Here is a 17,851-nt window from a genome sequence, read left to right on the forward strand (position 1 = left end):
CTTTTTCTCTCGGGTCTGGGCACTGAAGGGCCTCCGGGTGACTGCTTGTGCACTAATGGGGCTGCATGGGGTGAGGGGAGGGCCGGAGGGCGGGAAGGGGGGGAGGTGGGAGAGGGCACTCACGTGAGCGTGGGTCTCACAGGGGCCAGAGTTGACGCCTGCATGGACCGCTGAAAGGCTTCCTGGGACCCAGAAATAGGCAAGGCTTCCCCAGATGCCTGTTACTGTGTGTCTGTGCCCCCTGGAGAGGCACCATGGGGCCAGGACAGAGAGCCACCAGCCATGTGACCCACTGACCCATCCTAGGTGTCTGCGGTGTTTGTGATCCCGTCTAGATTTGACACCTCATTGTCTATCTTCTGACGCAAGGTTAATGACTTCAGCGTTTCCTTCTCAGTCTCTTCTCTTTCTACCACCTCTTTCTCCAATTTCCCTCCCTTTGGGCTCTCTCCATCCCTGCGAAACTATGAACTCTTTGAGGTCCGGGAATACCACGTTAGCGTATGCCTGCCTTCGCATGGTCTCGGAATCTGCTCCAGAGCCAGGCAGGACCTGAGCATCAGGCTCACAGTCGGGGTTCGCCCATCGAATGCCTGTTCTCTTGCATCCCGAGCTGGGGACAGCTTTCTCCCGCGGGCTGAACTGACTTCTATCATAAAAGTCGGAACATTTCCTGGATATCTCCCACCCCTTGGGCCCCATCCCAGACTCTGGTAGGTCTGGGGAGAGTCGCCTAGAAAGGTTTCTGAGAAGGCAACTGGTCTCTGAGTAGCTAATCATGTCTACTGACATGATTAGCGCCTACCCTGTACGTTTCCTTTGATATAGGAGAACATCAAAGAGCCTTTGTTCTGGGTTGGTTGATGATCTGGAGGGGGTGGAGGGGAGGGGATCACAGCCAACTCAGAGGGGAGCGGTGAGTGCTAACAGAGAAAGGATCTTGGAAGTTTCTTTAAAGCAAGGTAAAGAACCAAGTCTAAGGGCACAGTTAGGGTCCTTTGCGCATTGTGATAAGCCCACGGTTCTGGTGTTCTTTAGAAACACGCGATTAGTTAGGCTGTGCTATCCTTATGAAGTCACAGAGTTGGAAGGACTTGGAGGTGTCAGGGTGGGACCAGACTGTTTCCAGATGTGTGGACTTCTGGCTTTCCAGGAGACTGGAAGCAGCCCTGCTCAGAGTCTATTCAAGTGGTCTGGAGGATGGGGACAGAAAGCGGGTGGACCTTGACCGCATATGCAGTGGCTCTCCCTGCCCTAACGCACCCCAGCCCCACCCCGCAGAGGGTGTTCATCTAGTCATGCCTTTTGGCAGTTATGCATGAGTTTCCAATGCAAGCATTTTCTATAATATAACTTAGAACCTAGTGGCTTTGGGAAGATGAGTGTACTTTCCCATTCAAGAGAAGTAATGAAATCAAATAACTACCTGCTACTGAATATCTAGCATGAACACCCGAAGAAAATTTCCTTGAAGCATAATTTCCTCCTTTTCTCTTTCCAGTAGCTTATTTCCTTAGACTTGCCCAAGTAGCTTCATCCTTAAGAGCCTAAGCTGAGTATTAGATCCAGGCTCGTGCTTCTGAGTAAGATAGGATTCTGGTTTTGCAGGGAGGACGTAATTAGGGATGTTCTGAATTAGCTGCAGAAGCCTGGAAGCCCGATGCCTTTTGGCACGGCACTTTCCTCTGGAAACGGTTGGTTGCGATTTGGTATTCCCCAGCCAGAAATATGCGGTCGGTATGAGAACAGCAAGAAACGTGTTGAGATGTTGTGTCTCCTGAGTGTCAGGGAGTTGAAGGGCCCTCTGTATCTGAGTGGGGTAAAGGCAAAGGCAGAGCACGATAGAGGAGGTCCAGATGAGAGTATCACAGCGGGTGTTATGGAACCCCGACCGCACGCCCAGTTCAAGCGTTCAGGTGCGTGAGAGCTTAGGGTCCCCTTTCTGGGCAGTCTTTGTGGGCGAGGGCTCCCGTCAGTTCCCCGGAGGCCCAGGTGTCTGCATTCCCCTGGAGACACCACGGCTGGACCCCTTGTTGGTCCAGAATCTTACCTGATCCCGGACGCTCTTCCTGGGATATCACCTTTCTCCTCAAACTCTAGTCCAGAATGCCACCCACAGAAATGATGAGTTGAATGTGGACGCCCTCCCCGCAAAAGTCCTCTTTGCCGTGTTCCCACGGACACTCCCCTGCCCCTGGCGGAGAGGTCACGGGCAGACGCATTGCCCAGGTGGCCGCCCCTCCTCCGAGGCACAGAGAAAGGCAGCTTTGAATGTTTTGTCTGTCTGTCTCCAGTTCCCCCTGCTTCTCTTCACTTCTCCCCTCCTGGTCCTCACTGCTGCTCACCACGGGGTGTGTGAGTGGGGAGGGGGAGGGGGCCTGGGCACGGCTTGTGCATCACACAACCCGGCCGTGTGGTTACGCTTCACGCCTTGGGACGCGTTGTGTCTCTGCTGGCCCGTGAAAGGGTTTGGCATGGTGGTTTGCTTCCCGTGCCCAGGAAGGAGAGGACTGTACATGCTGAGCAGCGTCGGTGAGTCTGTGCTGGACTCAGCGAGCCCGCAAATGCCCTTGAATTTTGGGAGGCGGATTGTCCCTGTGGAACTACAAGTCCTGGCTTTTGCAGGAACGGATCTGTTGATGGTTTGGCGGTCGTGCTGGTCGGTCTTGGAGCTGGCCGCCATGTATTCACCTGAGCACGTGGTGTCCGGGGATGGACCCCAAGAGCAGACTCTCTTTCCTGACACCCCTGTGAATTAGAGTCTACCTTTGGGTCTAGACCCTTGGAATTGGCTGGCTTCTTCTTCCTCTACTCCGGTCTTTGCTGATAAATTCAGGGCCTTTTCTTCTGAGCGCAACCTTTAGGAGAGGCCCCTGAGCCGTGTGTCCTTGAGAGTTGACTGGCTTTTCCCTCTTTAGCATGAGTGGAAGCTCTGCTGTGCTGGGGTCTCCGTCTCTGAGGCCGGACCTATCCATATGTGTGCCTCCCCCGTGTGCGAGCTTTCCTGGAGATAGATGGTCGAGGGTGAAGCAAGGCCTTCCGATAAGGATGGGAAGGGGACGGCAGGGCTGGTGGTTTGGCATGCTTAGGATCCTGGCCCATGGTCAGAAGCCTGCCTATTGGAATGGGTCTGTATCGGGATTCTGTTCAGCCCCTTGGTACCACCCCTGCCCCCAGTGTGGCCAAGAGATCTGGCTCCCTTGAAGAAAGACTTGCTCATCCTGTGGCCGTGGCCACAGGATGGTGGATGGACGTGGTAAGATTTAAGCTGCTTTGGACAACACCGGTCCAGATTGGACACCAGCGGAGATGCTGGCGGGGGGAGAGCCGCTCTGAATCGTTCTTTGCCTTTCGTAGGAGCACCTTCTGCTCCATCATCGCGCAGCTAACAGAGGAGACCCAGCCGCTGTTCGAGACCACGCTCAAGTCCCGGGCTGTGTCTGAGGACAGCGACGTCAGGTTCACCTGCATCGTCACAGGTAATGAGGCCATCCGTACGAGCCACACCAGGGTCACAGCACACAAGAGGGTCCAAAGGGGCTGTGGGGACAGGCATGGAGGGGGTTGGCTGTGTGCACAAAACTGTGCAAGTTGACATTTGTTTCTTAGCTTTCTCTCCAGCTTAGTCTCCCTGCGTGGGCTGGGGTCCCTTTTTCCTCCCATTCTGGAGCCACATCTACAGCCTGCTTCTCTTCAAAAGCCTACCTTCAGTGTAGTTCGTTACCCTTAGACATACGATTAATGAGTCTTAGCTCCAAGGAAAGAAGCTGTCCAATTGAAAGAGTTTTTTTTTTTTTTAATGTTTAAAAAATGTTTATTTTTATTTTTTCGTTTTTTTAAAAAATTTTTTTTAACATTTATTTATTTTTGAGACAGAGAGAGACAGAGCGTGAACGGGGGAGGGTCAGAGAGAGGGAGACACAGAATCCGAAACAGGATCCAGGCTCTGAGCTGTCCGCACAGAGCCCGACATGGGGCTCGAACTCATGGACCATGAGATCATGACCTGATCTCGACCGAAGTCGGTCGCTTAACCGACTGAACCACCCAGACGCCCCAAAAAATGTTTATTTTTAAGAGAAAGAGAGAGTGAGTGAGTGTGTGAGCGAGGGAGCCTGATGTGGGGCTCGAACTCAAGAACTGCAAGATCATGACCTGAGCCGAACTGGGATGCTTAACCAACTGAGCCACCAGGGTGCCCTGAGGTTATTTATTTATTTATTTATTTAGAGAGTGAGAGAAGGGGAGGGCAGAGAGAGAGAGAGAGAGAGAGAGAGAGAGAGAATCCCAAGCAGGCTCCGCACTGCCAACACAGAGCCCAATGTGAGGCTCGACCCCACAAACTGTGAGATCATGACCTGAGCCAAAATCAAGAGAGGGACGCTCAACCGACGGAGCCACCCAGATGCCCCGAAAGAGGTTTTGGAGGCCATCTTCCCAAAGATCCCCATTTTAAGCTGAGTGGTCTGAGGCTTGTGAATCTCAAGCCTGAGAGACGGTGATGTATCATGATACTGACTGCAGACCCTGGAGAGGGACCGGCTGGCTGGGATGCTGGCTCATCCCCTTTCCAGTTATGTGATACCGAAGAGGTTGCCTAACCTTGCGTGACCTCTCAGCGCCTCATCTGTGAGGCAGGGATGACCACAGCGCGAACCTCCTAGGGTTATTGTGGGGCCGGATGCGTCAAGACCTGCGAGATCTTTGGAATGGCGCCTGGCTACAGTTAGTACCATACAAGTGTTGGAAATTAAGCCTATTATTATTTGCGTTTCTCTGAGCTCCATGGTGGGACTTGGCAGAACAGTGAGTAGAGTGATACTCCTTGGAAGAGGAGGCTGGTGGAGTGATAGTACTGGAAAGCCGGCTCTGAGGAGTGCCTCTCCTCCAGACCTCCCAGCAGGGTCTCCTGTTGCACCACCTTGACCTGCTGGCGGGCCTGCAGGACTACCCCTCCCAGCTGTGCAGCCGTCTGCCAACGGGCCCAGGTCAAGGTTCCCTCCGAGAGCCCATTTTTTTTTTTTTCCAGTAAATCAAGGGCATTGGTGGTTTCCAACTGTGACGTGCCCTGATTCCGGGGCACCTGTCTGGCCCAGCCAGCAGCTAAACAGCTTCTCTGGGATCGGCTTCTCCTGGGCAGTTCCCACCCTTACCCAGAACCCTCCGAGCGCCAGGCTGAGAACACTGTCTGTTCCAGGGGACACAGAGGTGTGCATCTATTCCTTACCTTTGTACAGCGTAACACATTTTGCAACATTCATCTGTTTCCATTGTCATTGGATTCTGACAAAACCTGGTGAAGTAAGTGCTATTATTAGTCAAGTTTTACGGAGAAGGAAGCCAAAGTAGGTTAGGTGACGTGCGAGGAGGAGGTAACTACTGCTCTCTAAGGCATCTGACTGATGCCTGCTACGTGACCGTGATCCTGACGGTGTTCTGAAAAACCCGACTCTTTCACAGATCCGTGCTTTTACATGCGCTGTTTTCCCCCTCCAGAAAGTCCTTAATCCTTCCTTTCAAAGGAAATTAATTTTTATTTGATCAAATTAATACAAGCACATAGTTTAAGTGTTTGCGTTATTCTAAAAGGCACGTATCAAAATACAGAAGATCCCACCCCCCACCCCCCACCCCCCCGCCCTAACTTGTCTTCCCAGAAGCAACCGTTTTCACCTTTCAGCTGTTTCTTCTGGTGTCTGCATTTCCATGATGCTGAATAGTATGTGACCACGGCTTACTTCGGGGACTTCGGAGTTTCCTGCTGTCTGGTCTTCCTGTTATGGTAGATAGCGAGTTGGCTCTCTCCATCTTCATTTCTTCTGTTTCTCTTCACTTACCTTCTCAGTATGGTTGTATCATGATTTTTGTTTGAGTGAATATTTACTGTTTATCTTGTTTCTATGAGATATTATTCATACCAACGTTGTAGTATACTATGTTACTTTCTTTTGTCTTTACTCAAGTTAGTACTTTCTTTAATTTTTCACCGGATTGGTTTTCTGCTGTGTATTGCTACTTTTTCTTATCCCATCCGATAACCTCTTAAAACACTTTTCTGCCAAAAAAGAAAACAAAACAAAACACTTTTCTGCAAGGTCAGTGCCATCGGTACTCTTGTTAGCTGCTTTCCTTGGGGACACCCCTTTTTGGAGATCACCGTTCTTCCATCTGAACTGGCGGCCTTTTGGGTCCCATACCCAGCTGTTATCCCGGGGTTTCCCTTGGCCTTTCTCCTGGGTTTGAGTCAGGTTCCTGGATCCCATGTCATCCTTTTTTCTGGGTTTACTCTCCGGCTTTACTGACCTACATCCTCCAGTAGATTCATCAGGTGAAAAAGCCATTCTACCCCAGGTGGCACGACAGCAGGAGGCATGGTGATGGCGAGCCCTCCACCTGCCTCTCGTTTGAGCCATTCTGTTCCAGGGTGATACAGTTGTTCCGGGCGTCTGACGCAGTTGGCATCCTGGGATCTCCCTTTACCATCATCCCACACATTCCCTTTACCTCTCTCCTGTGATGGGTTTCCCGTTTTCTATATTCCATGTTTTTCTTTTTCTTGATTTGCATTCTTGTTTTGGTAGCTTCCTAGGCAGAGTATGTGGGAAGTAAATGTTAGACAACTTCTGTCTGAGGATGTTTTTTTTTTCCCTCTTTATATTTTACTCTTTTTAATTTTTTTTTTCAACGTTTATTTATTTTTGGGACAGAGAGAGACAGAGCATGAACGGGCGAGGGGCAGAGAGAGAGGGAGACACAGAATCGGAAACAGGCTCCAGGCTCTGAGCCATCAGCCCAGAGCCCGACGCGGGGCTCGAACTCACGGACCGCAAGATCGTGACCTGGCTGAAGTCGGACGCTTAACCGACTGTGCCACCCAGGCGCCCCTATTTTACTCTTTTTAAATAAAATTTTTTTCAACATTTATTTTTTGAGAGGCAGAGAGAGACAGAATGTGAGTGGGGGAGGGGCAGAGAGAGGGGGAGACACAGAATCGGAAGCAGGCTCCAGGCTCTGAGCCATCAGCACAGAGCCTGATGTGGGGCTGGAACTCACAGACTATGAGATCATGACCTGAGCTGAAGTCGGACGCTTAGCTGACTGAGCCACCATGGCGCCCCTCTTTTATTTTACTTTTGATGGGGAGTTTGGCTGGGTCTAGATTCTTTTTTTCTTTTTTTTTTTTATGGTCTAAACTCTCAATTTATTTTTATTATTATTATTTTTTAATATATGAGATTTATTGTCAAATTGGTTTCCATACAACACCCAGTGCTCATCCCAACAGGTGCCCTCCTCAATGCCCATCACCCACCCACCCCTCCCTCCCACCCCCCATCATGGGTCCTGAGAAACTTAACAGGCTGGGTCTAGATTCTAAGTTGAAAATAATTGTCCTTCAGAATTTTGAAGACATTGCTGCATTGCCTTCTTGCCCCCAGTGTTAGCATTCAGAGCAGGAAGACGGTTCTTATTCCTCACTCTTTGCAGGAAACTTATTTTTCCTCTCTGGAGGCTTGTAAGAATGTTCTGGTATTTCATAATGATGTATCTTGATATGGGTGTCTTTTCATCCTGGAGCGTGCTTGGACACTTTCATTTTGGTAACCAATGGCCTCTAGTTCTGGGAAATTTGAGATTACTGTGATGTTGGTTTCTTCCTCCTGTTTTCTCTGTTCTTTCTTTCTGGAACTCTTGTTATGTGAATATCTGCTTCCCTAGACTCATTCTCTTATTTTCTTATTCTTTCTTCCCCCTTTTATTGATTTGTCTTTTTTGCTCCACTTTCCAGATTGCCTCAGTGTTATCTTTCAACTTTTCCACTGTTTTTTTTTTAATGTTTACAATTTTTTAATGTTTACTTATTTGAATTTATTTTTGAGTGAGAGAGAGAGAGAGAGAGAGAGAGAGAGAAAGAATGCAAACAGGGGAGGGGCAGAGAGAGAGAGAGAGACACAGAGTCTGAAGCAGGTTCCAGTCTCTGAGCTGTCACCACAGAGCCCGACGTGGGGCTCGAACTCAAGAACCACCAGATCATGACCTGAGCCAAAGTTGACGGTCAACTGACTGAGCCACCCAGGCACCCCTTTCACTGGGTTTTTAATTTCTAAGAGCTCCTTAAAAATTTTCTTACTGTGGTATCCTATTTTCTTTATGAATGTAATGTCTTCTTTTAGATCTCTGAGACTAGTAATGATGGCTTTCTAAAATTTCCTTCTCCCTGCATAGCTTGGGTTTCTTCCAATTTGCTTTTTTAAAATTTAACTTAATGGTTTTGGTCCTTCTAGTTCTGAGCAAGTGGGAGGGGCCTGAAAACTTGGGGCTTCGTTGTAGGGTGGGTGATCTGGCAGCATTGGAACTGACAAAGTAAGTTTCTTTAATTCCTTCATCGTGGACTGGCTAGAGTCCCTAGTGAATGCTCTTCCCGTATCTTGCCCGGAGGGTAAAGATGTTCCGGGAACTGTGCGGATTCAGATTAGAGGGTTGGGTGGGCTCTCACCAGAGAGCATTTATTTTATGCACAGTCATCACATTTTTCTGTTTTCCCTGGAGTAGTCATGCCTCAGCAGTGCTGGCTTACCCTCAGGCTAAAGTTTTACCTTTCCAGATAATCAACCTCACCTTTGGCCATGCATAGGGGGGAGGAGCCATTACCTGGTGGTATGGACGGGGTGAGGGGATCCAGAGGTCTGATCGCTTTTCAAGCAACTTATAATTTCTCCTCCTTCCCCTTCCCCGCAAGTGGTTGCCAGCATTTATGCGCCTGTGTTCAAAGGGTAGCTATCAGTTGCCCCGCTGCTGCCTAAGAGGCCAGCTGTCCCGGGTCTGCGGAGTCAGTTTCTGCTTGTCCATCTGCTTTCCGACCTTCAAACTATTGTTCCTCCTTCTGCTCGCCTCACCTGTTCTCCCCGTCCCTGTGGTCTCACATCTTTTAATACAAAATCTCTTTAGAGTACTTGTAGTGGGTTTTGTAGACAGAGTTTTCACTCTGTCTTTTTACCTAGAAGCCTACTCCTTTGCCTGGAAAATTCCTTCTCATCTTTCCAAGTCCAGCCCAAAAGGCTTATCCTCTAGGACATCATCTCCAGCACGTCCACGGAGAGCTCTCGCGATATCTGTTTTCCTGCTCGCACATCTCTCCCTCCAAGAAGCCTGTGAGATCTGAGAGGGTAGAGCACAAAGCTAGCACACCGGGTCTCTCTGGAGCAAGCCCGGATGCCTATTCCTTTGCACCGCAGCTGCTGCAGGGGCCTTGGGCCACCGGAGAGGGGCTGGCACCAGGGACGGCTCTCCCTCCTCTCCCTCTTCCATTCTGCCCTTCGGAGCCATGGACTCTGAGAGCAAAGTGGAGAAGCCAGACAGGATCCTGACTTACAGACTCCTGGGGCATTTTATTAAGTGCCTCCGATGTCATCATGGGGCTTTGCCCTGTTTTAAGCCCCACGCAAAGGAGCAAACTTTTATCCCCTCAGTTGAGACAACATCCATGTCTCACGAGACCACCAGATGACCGTGGTCTCCTTTCTGCTCGGGAGCCCCTGCCATGCTCGGGTCTACAGGACTCCCACTTGGGGCTGTGGGATTTCCAGGGCTCTAGCTGTGTCTAACATCCATGCCTCAGTCCTCTATTGTAACTAACTTCCTCCTCCCCGCTGTTGCCCCTTCCCCCCCCCCCCCCCCCCCCCGCCCCAAGCAATCTCAGGTCACCTGAGTTTTATGTAGCAGATTAGGGAAGGGGTCTCTGCGATCACCGTAGTAAGTAAGCCATTTCCAGTGAGCAAGGAGAAAATGTGGACTGTATGGGGAAGAAAGGGGGAGGGCAAAGGGGGATGCAGAAAAATCAGAGAACAAAGGAGACAGGGGCTGGGTCTCCCAACCTGGAGAGGTAGATGGTGGATAGACCTATGGTTGAGACTGGCCTCCCTGTGGGACTCGTGTGGTGCTCCTGGCTGGTGTGTGTGGGGAAGGAGTGACCACACGTGCTTGTCTGCCTCCCAGCCTGCTGCTAGCATCCCCTGAGCTAGGTGGTGATGAGTCAGTCCCACCAGTGCCCTGCCAGGGACAGGTGATACTTTCCGGTGGGTCCGAACCTAACAGCACGCGAGGGAGAGGGGTCTGTGCCGGTTGTTCTGCTTGTGGAGCTCTGAGGGAAGCCCTCGGGGTCCTGGAGAAGGGATGGACAGCCCTGAGGCTCTTCCCCCTCAGAGTGGGCGTATGGGGGGTTAGCTCACCTTGACTCGGCCTTCTGGCTGCTGTCTCCCCCAGGACCCCTCTGGCCAGAATGCTGGTGTCCTTGAGGTTGTCCATCGTCGTCTGAGCTGTCAGCACAGAGCCCCACACGGGGCTCGAACTCACTGACCGTGAGATCTTGACCTGAGCCGAAGTCAGGTGCTTAACCAACTGAGCCACCCAGGCGCCCCGACTCTGTGGATTTTATGTTGGTGTGTGTGTGTGTGTGTGTGCATGCACAGACGTTGGGGCAGGAGGAGGAAGAAGACCGAGCCTTTAGACAGAACCACGTTCCTGAAAAAAGGCCCTTTCGTAGAGAAATGAGTCCGGTGTAATGACTAACGGGGATAAACACTTACATATTGGTCCCGCAGTCCTCACTGGAAAGGGCACTGGTAGAAGGAAATGGAAAAGCCATGTGCCTTGTCATGTGCCAACTTTGTGACCCTGGCTAAGTTCCTTTGCTTCCCAGAGCCTCACCTTCCTCTTGTGGAAAACAGGGGTTGAAACACCTGACCTGCCTGTTTTGTAGAAAAGAGGGATTTGAATTTGGGTCTTCTGCGTATCAGCTGGATGGTTTGGGGCAGAAGCCTTAATTTCGTGGGCCTGGATTTCCTCATCTTTTACACCTGGGATTAATAACAGTACGTTCCCGTAGGATCTGTGTAGGATCCGACGAGATGACGCATGAAGAACGTTCAGCTCAGTAGCTGGCACAGAGAAAGTCCTCAATAAATGCTTGGCAGTTGTTTTCACGGGAGGGCCAAACGAAACTACATTTGAAAGCTCTTTGAAAACTCTACATTGACATCTGTCGTTATTTCTCTCTTCAATCTGAGCTTCTCAAACTGGGGATGGTGGGGACAAGGTTGCAAGTCCCTGGGCTGGTGTTCCAGACTCGGGCCTGCCGGCTGTGAGGCAGAGGTCCCGGCCTGCAGCACCACGGGGAGGGGGGCGGGGGTGGGGAGGGCGTGTCCCTGGCTACAGCTTGTATCCGTGTGCGCATGCCTGCCCGTGGGCACACGCGTGTGCCGCTCGGAAGGAAGGACCTTTCCTGCCTTTGTGTGTTTTGGAACACAGTTCGTATCATCCAGGGGACAAGGAGATGTTTTCCGTCCAAACCCGTTGTTGCCACGGAGCCCTAAGCTGTCAGGTTGGCCCCCGTGTTTCGAAGAGGCACCCCGAGGATGGCACGGGGGCTGAGGCCTCCGCCTTCGGGCTGTGAGTCCCATTCAGTATCTCCCTCCTTGCCCCAGCTTGACTGGACTCAGGTGCCCTGGACTCTGAGGCCCTACTGGGCAGATCATGGGGCAGGGAGGCTCTGAGCCGGGCTCTCGGAGGGATGAGATCATCACACAGGATGGTGAGGACACCTGTGCTGGCCCCGGCCACACGCGGTGATGTAACCAGGGACTTTAGCTCACAGTGGAAACATGGGGTTCACTTTACAGTCAGGGTTGCCCAGAGTTTGTTCCTGGCCGCCTCAGCTGCCGCCTCGCCTCCCTTGCTCCCTGTTCCTGTACGTTCCCCGGCGTGTCCTCTGCTTTCCACCCCCACACCGTACTGTTACGGTTCCTACGTCAGGCACACCCTCCCCATCTGTCCCTTGCTTGTTTGTTTGCTCGTGTCCTTACTCACTCCTTTACTCACTCATCCAGCAGGGTTTTATTAAGTAACTACTACGTGCCAGGCACGATCTTAGGTGGCGGTGATATAGCAGTAAAGAGGATAGGATTCCTGCCCTCATGGGACATGGGTCTAGGAGAAGAGACAGACGAGGAAAGAGGAAGAGCACTCTATAAGAGTGAGGAAAAGTTTTCAGGAAATGGAGCGGGGTGGGGGGTGGGGTGCAATGCTGACAGATTCGGTAGATGAGGCACGAGAATTGCCAGTTGGGGGCGGCTGGGAGGCTCAGTCGGTTCAGCGTCCGACTTCGGCTCAGGTCGCCATCTCACGGTTCATGAGTTCAAGCCCCGCTTTGGGCTCTGTGCCGACAGCTCAGAGCCTGGACCCTGCTTCGGATTCTGTGTCTCCCTCTCTACCCCTCCCCTGCTCTCTCTCTCTCAAAAATAAATAAACATTAAAAAAAAAAAAAAAAGAATTGCCCGTAGATTTGGCCAATGTGTGAGTCGTGAGCGACCTCGACAGGAACAGTTCTGCTGCTGCCTGGGAGCACAGAAGCCCAACTGGGTGGGGAGGGAGAGGAGACAGAGTGCGGATGGCACTTCCGAAGCACTTTTCTGTGAAACCCATACAGCAGGCTTGCATGCCTCCGGGAGTCATGTAGTGGAGGGGAATGGTTCGATGACACGGGAGGGGGCAGGAGCGACTGTTGGAGAGATGTCCTTGACGAGGCAGGAGGAGATGGGATCCAGTGGGGTCGGCTGGAGGTAGGAGTGTGGGCAGTTTACCCGGAGACGGCAGGGCAGACAGAGCAGGGGAGCCCCGTGTGATCTTTTCTACTGTTCGGTGGGTTCCCGGAGAGCAGAGACCCTGGTGGTGACGTTCTATATCTTTATAATCCTTGCTTGGCAGTCAGCACACACAGAATACATATGTTGGAGGGCGTGTGTGTTAGGGGTCTCTGAGTTCTCATAGATAGTGGAAATCACTTGGCGTCAGCTTAAGAAATGAAGCAGGCGGGGCGCCTGGTGGCTCAGTTTTTTAAGCGTCTGACTTTGGCTCAGGTCATGATCTCTCGGTTCGTGGGTTCAAGCCCCGTCTCAGGCTCTGTGCTGACAGCTTGGAGCCTGGAGTCTGTTTCAGATTCTGTGTCTCCCTCTCTCTCTCTGCCCCTTCCCCACTCACACTCTGTCTCTTTAAAGAAAATTAAAAAAAAAAAAAAAATGAAGCCGAGTTCACGGGAAGGCTAGATGGGCTTCTTGTGGGACTGAGGAGTGCAGCTGTGTCCACGCGAGGCGTGGGCTCAATATGTGGAAGGGTGTTGAGACTGTCTGTCTGTCTCTGATCTCTTATTCTGTTCTGAATACGAGCTTCATCTTTCCGTCTTGCTCTAGGCTGGTCCGTGAGGACAACAGGGCTGCCCCCTCCTTTGAGGTTACAGTTCCAGACCCAAGGGTAGAGTGTCTCGAGGTCTTGATTCCTAAAACCTAGGTCAAGTAACTGGATTGGATTAGCTGATTGGTGTCCATCACCGGACCCCTCAGCCACGTGGGGATGGAGGCAGGGACCGTGACTCTGACGGTTGGAAGCTCTCCCAGAAGCACCCCCCGGGAGAGGGGCTGGGGAGACACCTTGGTCGGCCTCACGGCAGTGGGAGCGGGTAGGGAGTTAGGGATGGATGGATGATAGATGAGTGGATGGATGGGTGGATGGGTGTGTTTTAGCCATGTCATCAAATAATACCAGCAGCTCGGCAACCTGGGCAGGAAGTAGGAGGGCTCTTGGTGTTGGGGTACTGGCGGGGGCGTCTCTGAGGATAGAACTGTGACCACGGTTGAGGATGTGGAACAGGACGCTGAAGGAAGGAGGCTTATTTCTACCAGCCAAGGCTTTCTGGAAACTTCTTGCTTCCCTTCTTACCAGGAAGCGAGGAAGTTTCTCCTCCCTCTCTGCCTTCCAGCTGCTGAAGGGGGCACAGTTTTCAGCCCTGACGTGGCCTGGCTTCTGCAAATGAGTTGAGCCAAATGATAGCCCTGCTCTTCCGGCGGGTGGGGCAGGCGGGCCAGCCCAGGCGCTTCCGGTGGTCCGGGGAAGCCGGGGCATTCTGCGCTCCCCTTCCGCTGCTTTGGAGCTGGTCTTCCCGCAACCCGGTCTCCTGCCCCCTTCGTAGGATACCCAGAGCCGGAGGTGACCTGGTACAAGGATGATGTCCAGCTAGACCGCTACTGTGGCTTGCCGAAATACGAGATCATGCATCAGGGCAACCGTCACACGCTGCAGCTCTACAGGTGAGGGGAAAGCGGCCTCTCTGGTCGCCTGAGGGTCCCGTGGCCCCGTCAGAAGTGGGCCCACCGGGACGCAGATGCCCAGGTGGGGTCCAGGGGTGGAGGAGGGTGGGGGTGGTTTCTGCTGCGGAGTCGAACCCGCTGCTGGCGAGGCGTGTCTGCCCGCCGGTGCCTGGGATCCCCTCTGGCCGGGGTGGGAGCGTTTCTGACAGCCCGAGAGTGGAGCACAACCAGAGGAGGTCCTGCCCCGTAGAAACATTTTCCATGAGGTCAGCTGCCAAAAAAAGGCTCCTGTGTCATCCTTACTTCACAAGGGGGCTATGCGGGTCACCTGCTTCTGAAGGGAGCTCTCCTAGGCCCCAAGTCTAATCCCCTCCCGGAACAGCATGACCTGGGCCAGCTCCCTCCCTGGTGCCGGCCTCGGTTTCCCCATCTGTACGTTGGATGACACGGTGATGTCTGGGTGGGGGCGGGTGGCGCTCAGGGTGGGACCCGTGGGGGGCGGGGCAGTGTGCTCAGCTCCGGGAGGCGCTGGCTGTGGGGCGTGGGGCCTCTCGCCTGGCAGGAGGGCCAGGTCGGCATCTCCTGTTCCTACGTCTAGGTGTCAAGAAGAAGATGCGGCCATCTACCAGGCGTCTGCCCGGAACACCAAGGGCATCGTGTCCTGCTCGGGGGTCCTGGAGGTTGGCACCATGACCGAGTACAAGATCCACCAGCGCTGGTTCGCCAAGCTGAAGCGCAAGGCTGCGGCAAAGTTGCGGGAGATCGAGCAGAGCTGGAAGCCCAGGAAGGAGGTGGCGGGAGATGCCGACACCCTGCGGAAGCTCAGCCCCGACCGCTTCCAGCGGAAGCGGCGGCTGAGCGGGGCTGAGGTGCCTGTGCCCCCGGGCCCGACCGAGGAGGCTGAGGACGGGACCCCGGCGGCGTGGCAGGTGGAAGAGACCGAGCCTGGTGGGCACCCCGGTTTGGGGCTGATCAACAGCTTTGTGCCCGGAGAGGTGACCACCAACGGGGAGGCTGTCCCGGAGAACGGGGAGGATGGGGAGCACGGCCTGTTGACGTACATCTATGAGGCCATGGAGCTGGCGCCTCAGAGAGCCCCCCAGAAGGAGTCTGGGGCCAAGAAGAAAAAGAAAGACGAGGAACCTAAGCAAGGTCTGCGGAAGCCAGAGTTAGAGAGGGCAGCTCGAAGCCACCGTTCTTCTGAAAACCGTGCCCCGAGTTCAGACAAGCCTGAGCCCCCGGGGACACAGGGGCCCGTGAATGTGGAGCAGGTTCAGACCCGGCCCGGAGGCAGGGCTGCACGGGGGCCTGCGTCCTCGGGAGTGGATGGCCCCAGGAAGCCAGACGCGGCTGTGGGCACTCCAGACCGGGCCCAGAAGGCCCCCACCCCAGGCGCAGACCGGGAAGCGTATTTCTCCCTGAAGGACATGTATCTGGAGAGCACCCGGGGGGGCACTCAGGGGAAGGAGGGGCCCCAGACCCCAAGTGGCCGGGCACCCGGAGAGACGTCCTCGGGGAAGGTACCCAGCGAGGCCGGGGGTGAAAGGGGGCCTGCTGCCCCTGGCCAGCCCCCATCCTCAGCCCCCCGGCCGAATAGGCCTTTCAACAGGAGGAGATTTGCTCCGCCAAAGCCCAAAGAGGAGCCTGCCACCGACAGCATGCCCGATTCTTCGCTGGGCCAGGCTCCAGAACCCTTAGGCAAGGCCTCACCTCAGGCCTCTGCCCAAGTGCCCACACCCCCTGCCCGGCGGAGACATGGCACCCGGGACAGCCCCCTGCAGGGGCAAGGAGGCCACAGGACTCCAGGAGAGGTAAGTGTGGGTGTTGGGTGCCTAGAGGCTGCTCTGGGAAGCTGACCTCATGGAAACTCCTGCTCCAGCAGCTCGGCGGCCAGCGAGCAGTGGGCTATTTATAGAAGGGGGTGAGGTGGTGATGGAGTGCCCGCCAGGAGCAGGGGACCACAGGCCTGGCCCTCACTCCAGCCAATCTCCAGATGCCAGGCCTGAGGGCAGCACAGCTTGAGTCTGACCCCCTCCTCTGACAGCATGGGGCTCACGGCCAAGGGACCGTGTCCCAGAGGGAGGGAGAGGAAAATGATGTTCTTCGGTGGGGTAAGAGCCTGTGGAGAGTTTTCCGTGGGCTATACTGAGGCAGCAGCGTTTCGTGGGGAGACTGAGGAACAGGAGCGCACTGTAGTGTGCAGGGGGTCTCGACCTGGACGCTTAGCAGAAGATTTTTAAAAATATCAACTGTTGGTGGGTTCGAGCCCTGCATAGGTGCCGGCAGCTCGGAGCCTGCTTGGGATTCTCTCTCTCTGTCTCTGTCTCTGTCTCTTTCTCTCTCTCCCTCCCCCTCTCTCCCTCAGCTCCTCCCCCACTTGCACTGTATCTGTCTCTCTCAAAAATAAATAAATAAACTTAAAAAAAAAAACATTAAAAAAATATATATCAGAGGCGCCTGGGTGGCTTAGTCGGTTAAATGTCCTACTTCGGCTCAGGTCACGATCTCACAGTTGGTGAGTTCAAGCCCCACACTGGGCTCTGTGCTGACAGGGCAGAGCCTGCTTGGGATTCTCTCTCTCCCTCTCTCTGCCCCTCCCCCTGCTTGCTGTCTCTCAAAATAAGTAAATAAACTTAAAAAACATATAGCAACTGTCCAGGAAATTCTGGTTTAAGCTGACTATATGCTTAACATTTTGTAATTTGGGCACGTTGTAAAATCAGAATAAAAATACTACCTGCTTCATAAGGCTACTGAGAGTCTGTGCTCAGCACAGGGCTGGATGCATATTAAGAACTAAATAAATGGCAGGAGACAAAAGATAACTACTACGAGGGATATAGATGCTAACTCTTCCATGTGGGAACAGGAGTGCCATCATTTTCAGGGGTCGGGTAGCCAGCAGAGAGAGGGAAGGTGATGTTTTGTGTGGAGGTAGGGATGGGGGTATCCACTCTTCAAAGAGAGAGGCAGGGGGGCGACAACATTAAGGAGTTTGGGGACCGGGGAGGGACAGGGTTGAGAGGCGCGACAGAAGAAACTCTCCCATTTGGTCCGTGCTAATCTTGTTTCTGGGAGCAGAGGGCAGTTGCTATTTCACAGGAGTTTCGGCAGGCGGTTTTACAGTGGACAGTATTCCTTCTGAGTGGCAGAAAGGAAGGGCGTTTCAAAAGCCAGGGCAGACGACAGAAGGGACAAGCCACCTGCCCCCAGACCTCATGGAGGGCACAGGGAAGGGGTGCTTCACGGACAACGGGGTTGGGGGGGGCTGCCTTTCCCATGGAGAGAACTTCCATCGGGAAAGGAGGGAGAGACAGGTTTGTTTTTTTTAAAGTTATTTATTTATTTTGAGAGAGAGAGAGTGCATGGGAGGGGCAGAGAGAGAGAGGGAGAGAGAGAATCTCAAGCAGGCTCTATGCTGTCAGCGCAGAGCCTGACTCGGGCTCGAACTCATGAAGCGTGAGATCATGACCTGAGCTGAAATCGAGAGTCAGATGCCCAACAGACTGAACCACCGAGGCACCCCAGGGAGAGATCAGTTTTAAGGGTGATCAGGGGAACTGGTTTTCTTCCAGTGGTGCTGAGTGAGTCTGTGGGGACAGTAGTTCAGAGGGTTTGGGGGTGGAGTGAACCTCAAACCAGACTCAGTCTGTTCATGACTCACCCCTCACGCTTGGTCTCTGGAGATGTTGGCAGCCGGTGTGGTGACTTCC

At 53.4% G+C, this 17,851-nt stretch overlaps 1 protein-coding gene across 3 annotated transcripts in view; it reads left to right on the top strand.

Moving 5' to 3' along the window:
• The window catches only part of ALPK3 (alpha kinase 3), a 55,665-nt gene that overhangs the window by 5,306 nt on the left and 32,508 nt on the right, over positions 1-17,851 (top strand). For 2 of the 3 annotated variants that reach the window (XM_086711646.1, XM_086711647.1), the window contains 3 exons: positions 3,358-3,479; positions 14,021-14,138; positions 14,737-15,949. In XM_086711646.1, coding sequence (XP_086567772.1) covers positions 3,358-3,479; positions 14,021-14,138; positions 14,737-15,949 — 1,453 coding nt within the window. Of the gene's footprint in view, positions 1-3,357; positions 3,480-14,020; positions 14,139-14,264; positions 14,571-14,736; positions 15,950-17,851 lie in introns of those variants that run through there. The other variant, XM_086711648.1, reaches the window with a different exon arrangement.

The sequence above is a fragment of the Puma concolor genome, chromosome B3, assembly GCF_028749965.1.
Source record: "Puma concolor isolate L17-30 chromosome B3, mPumCon1.1.hap2, whole genome shotgun sequence".
Lineage (NCBI taxonomy): Eukaryota > Metazoa > Chordata > Mammalia > Carnivora > Felidae > Puma > Puma concolor.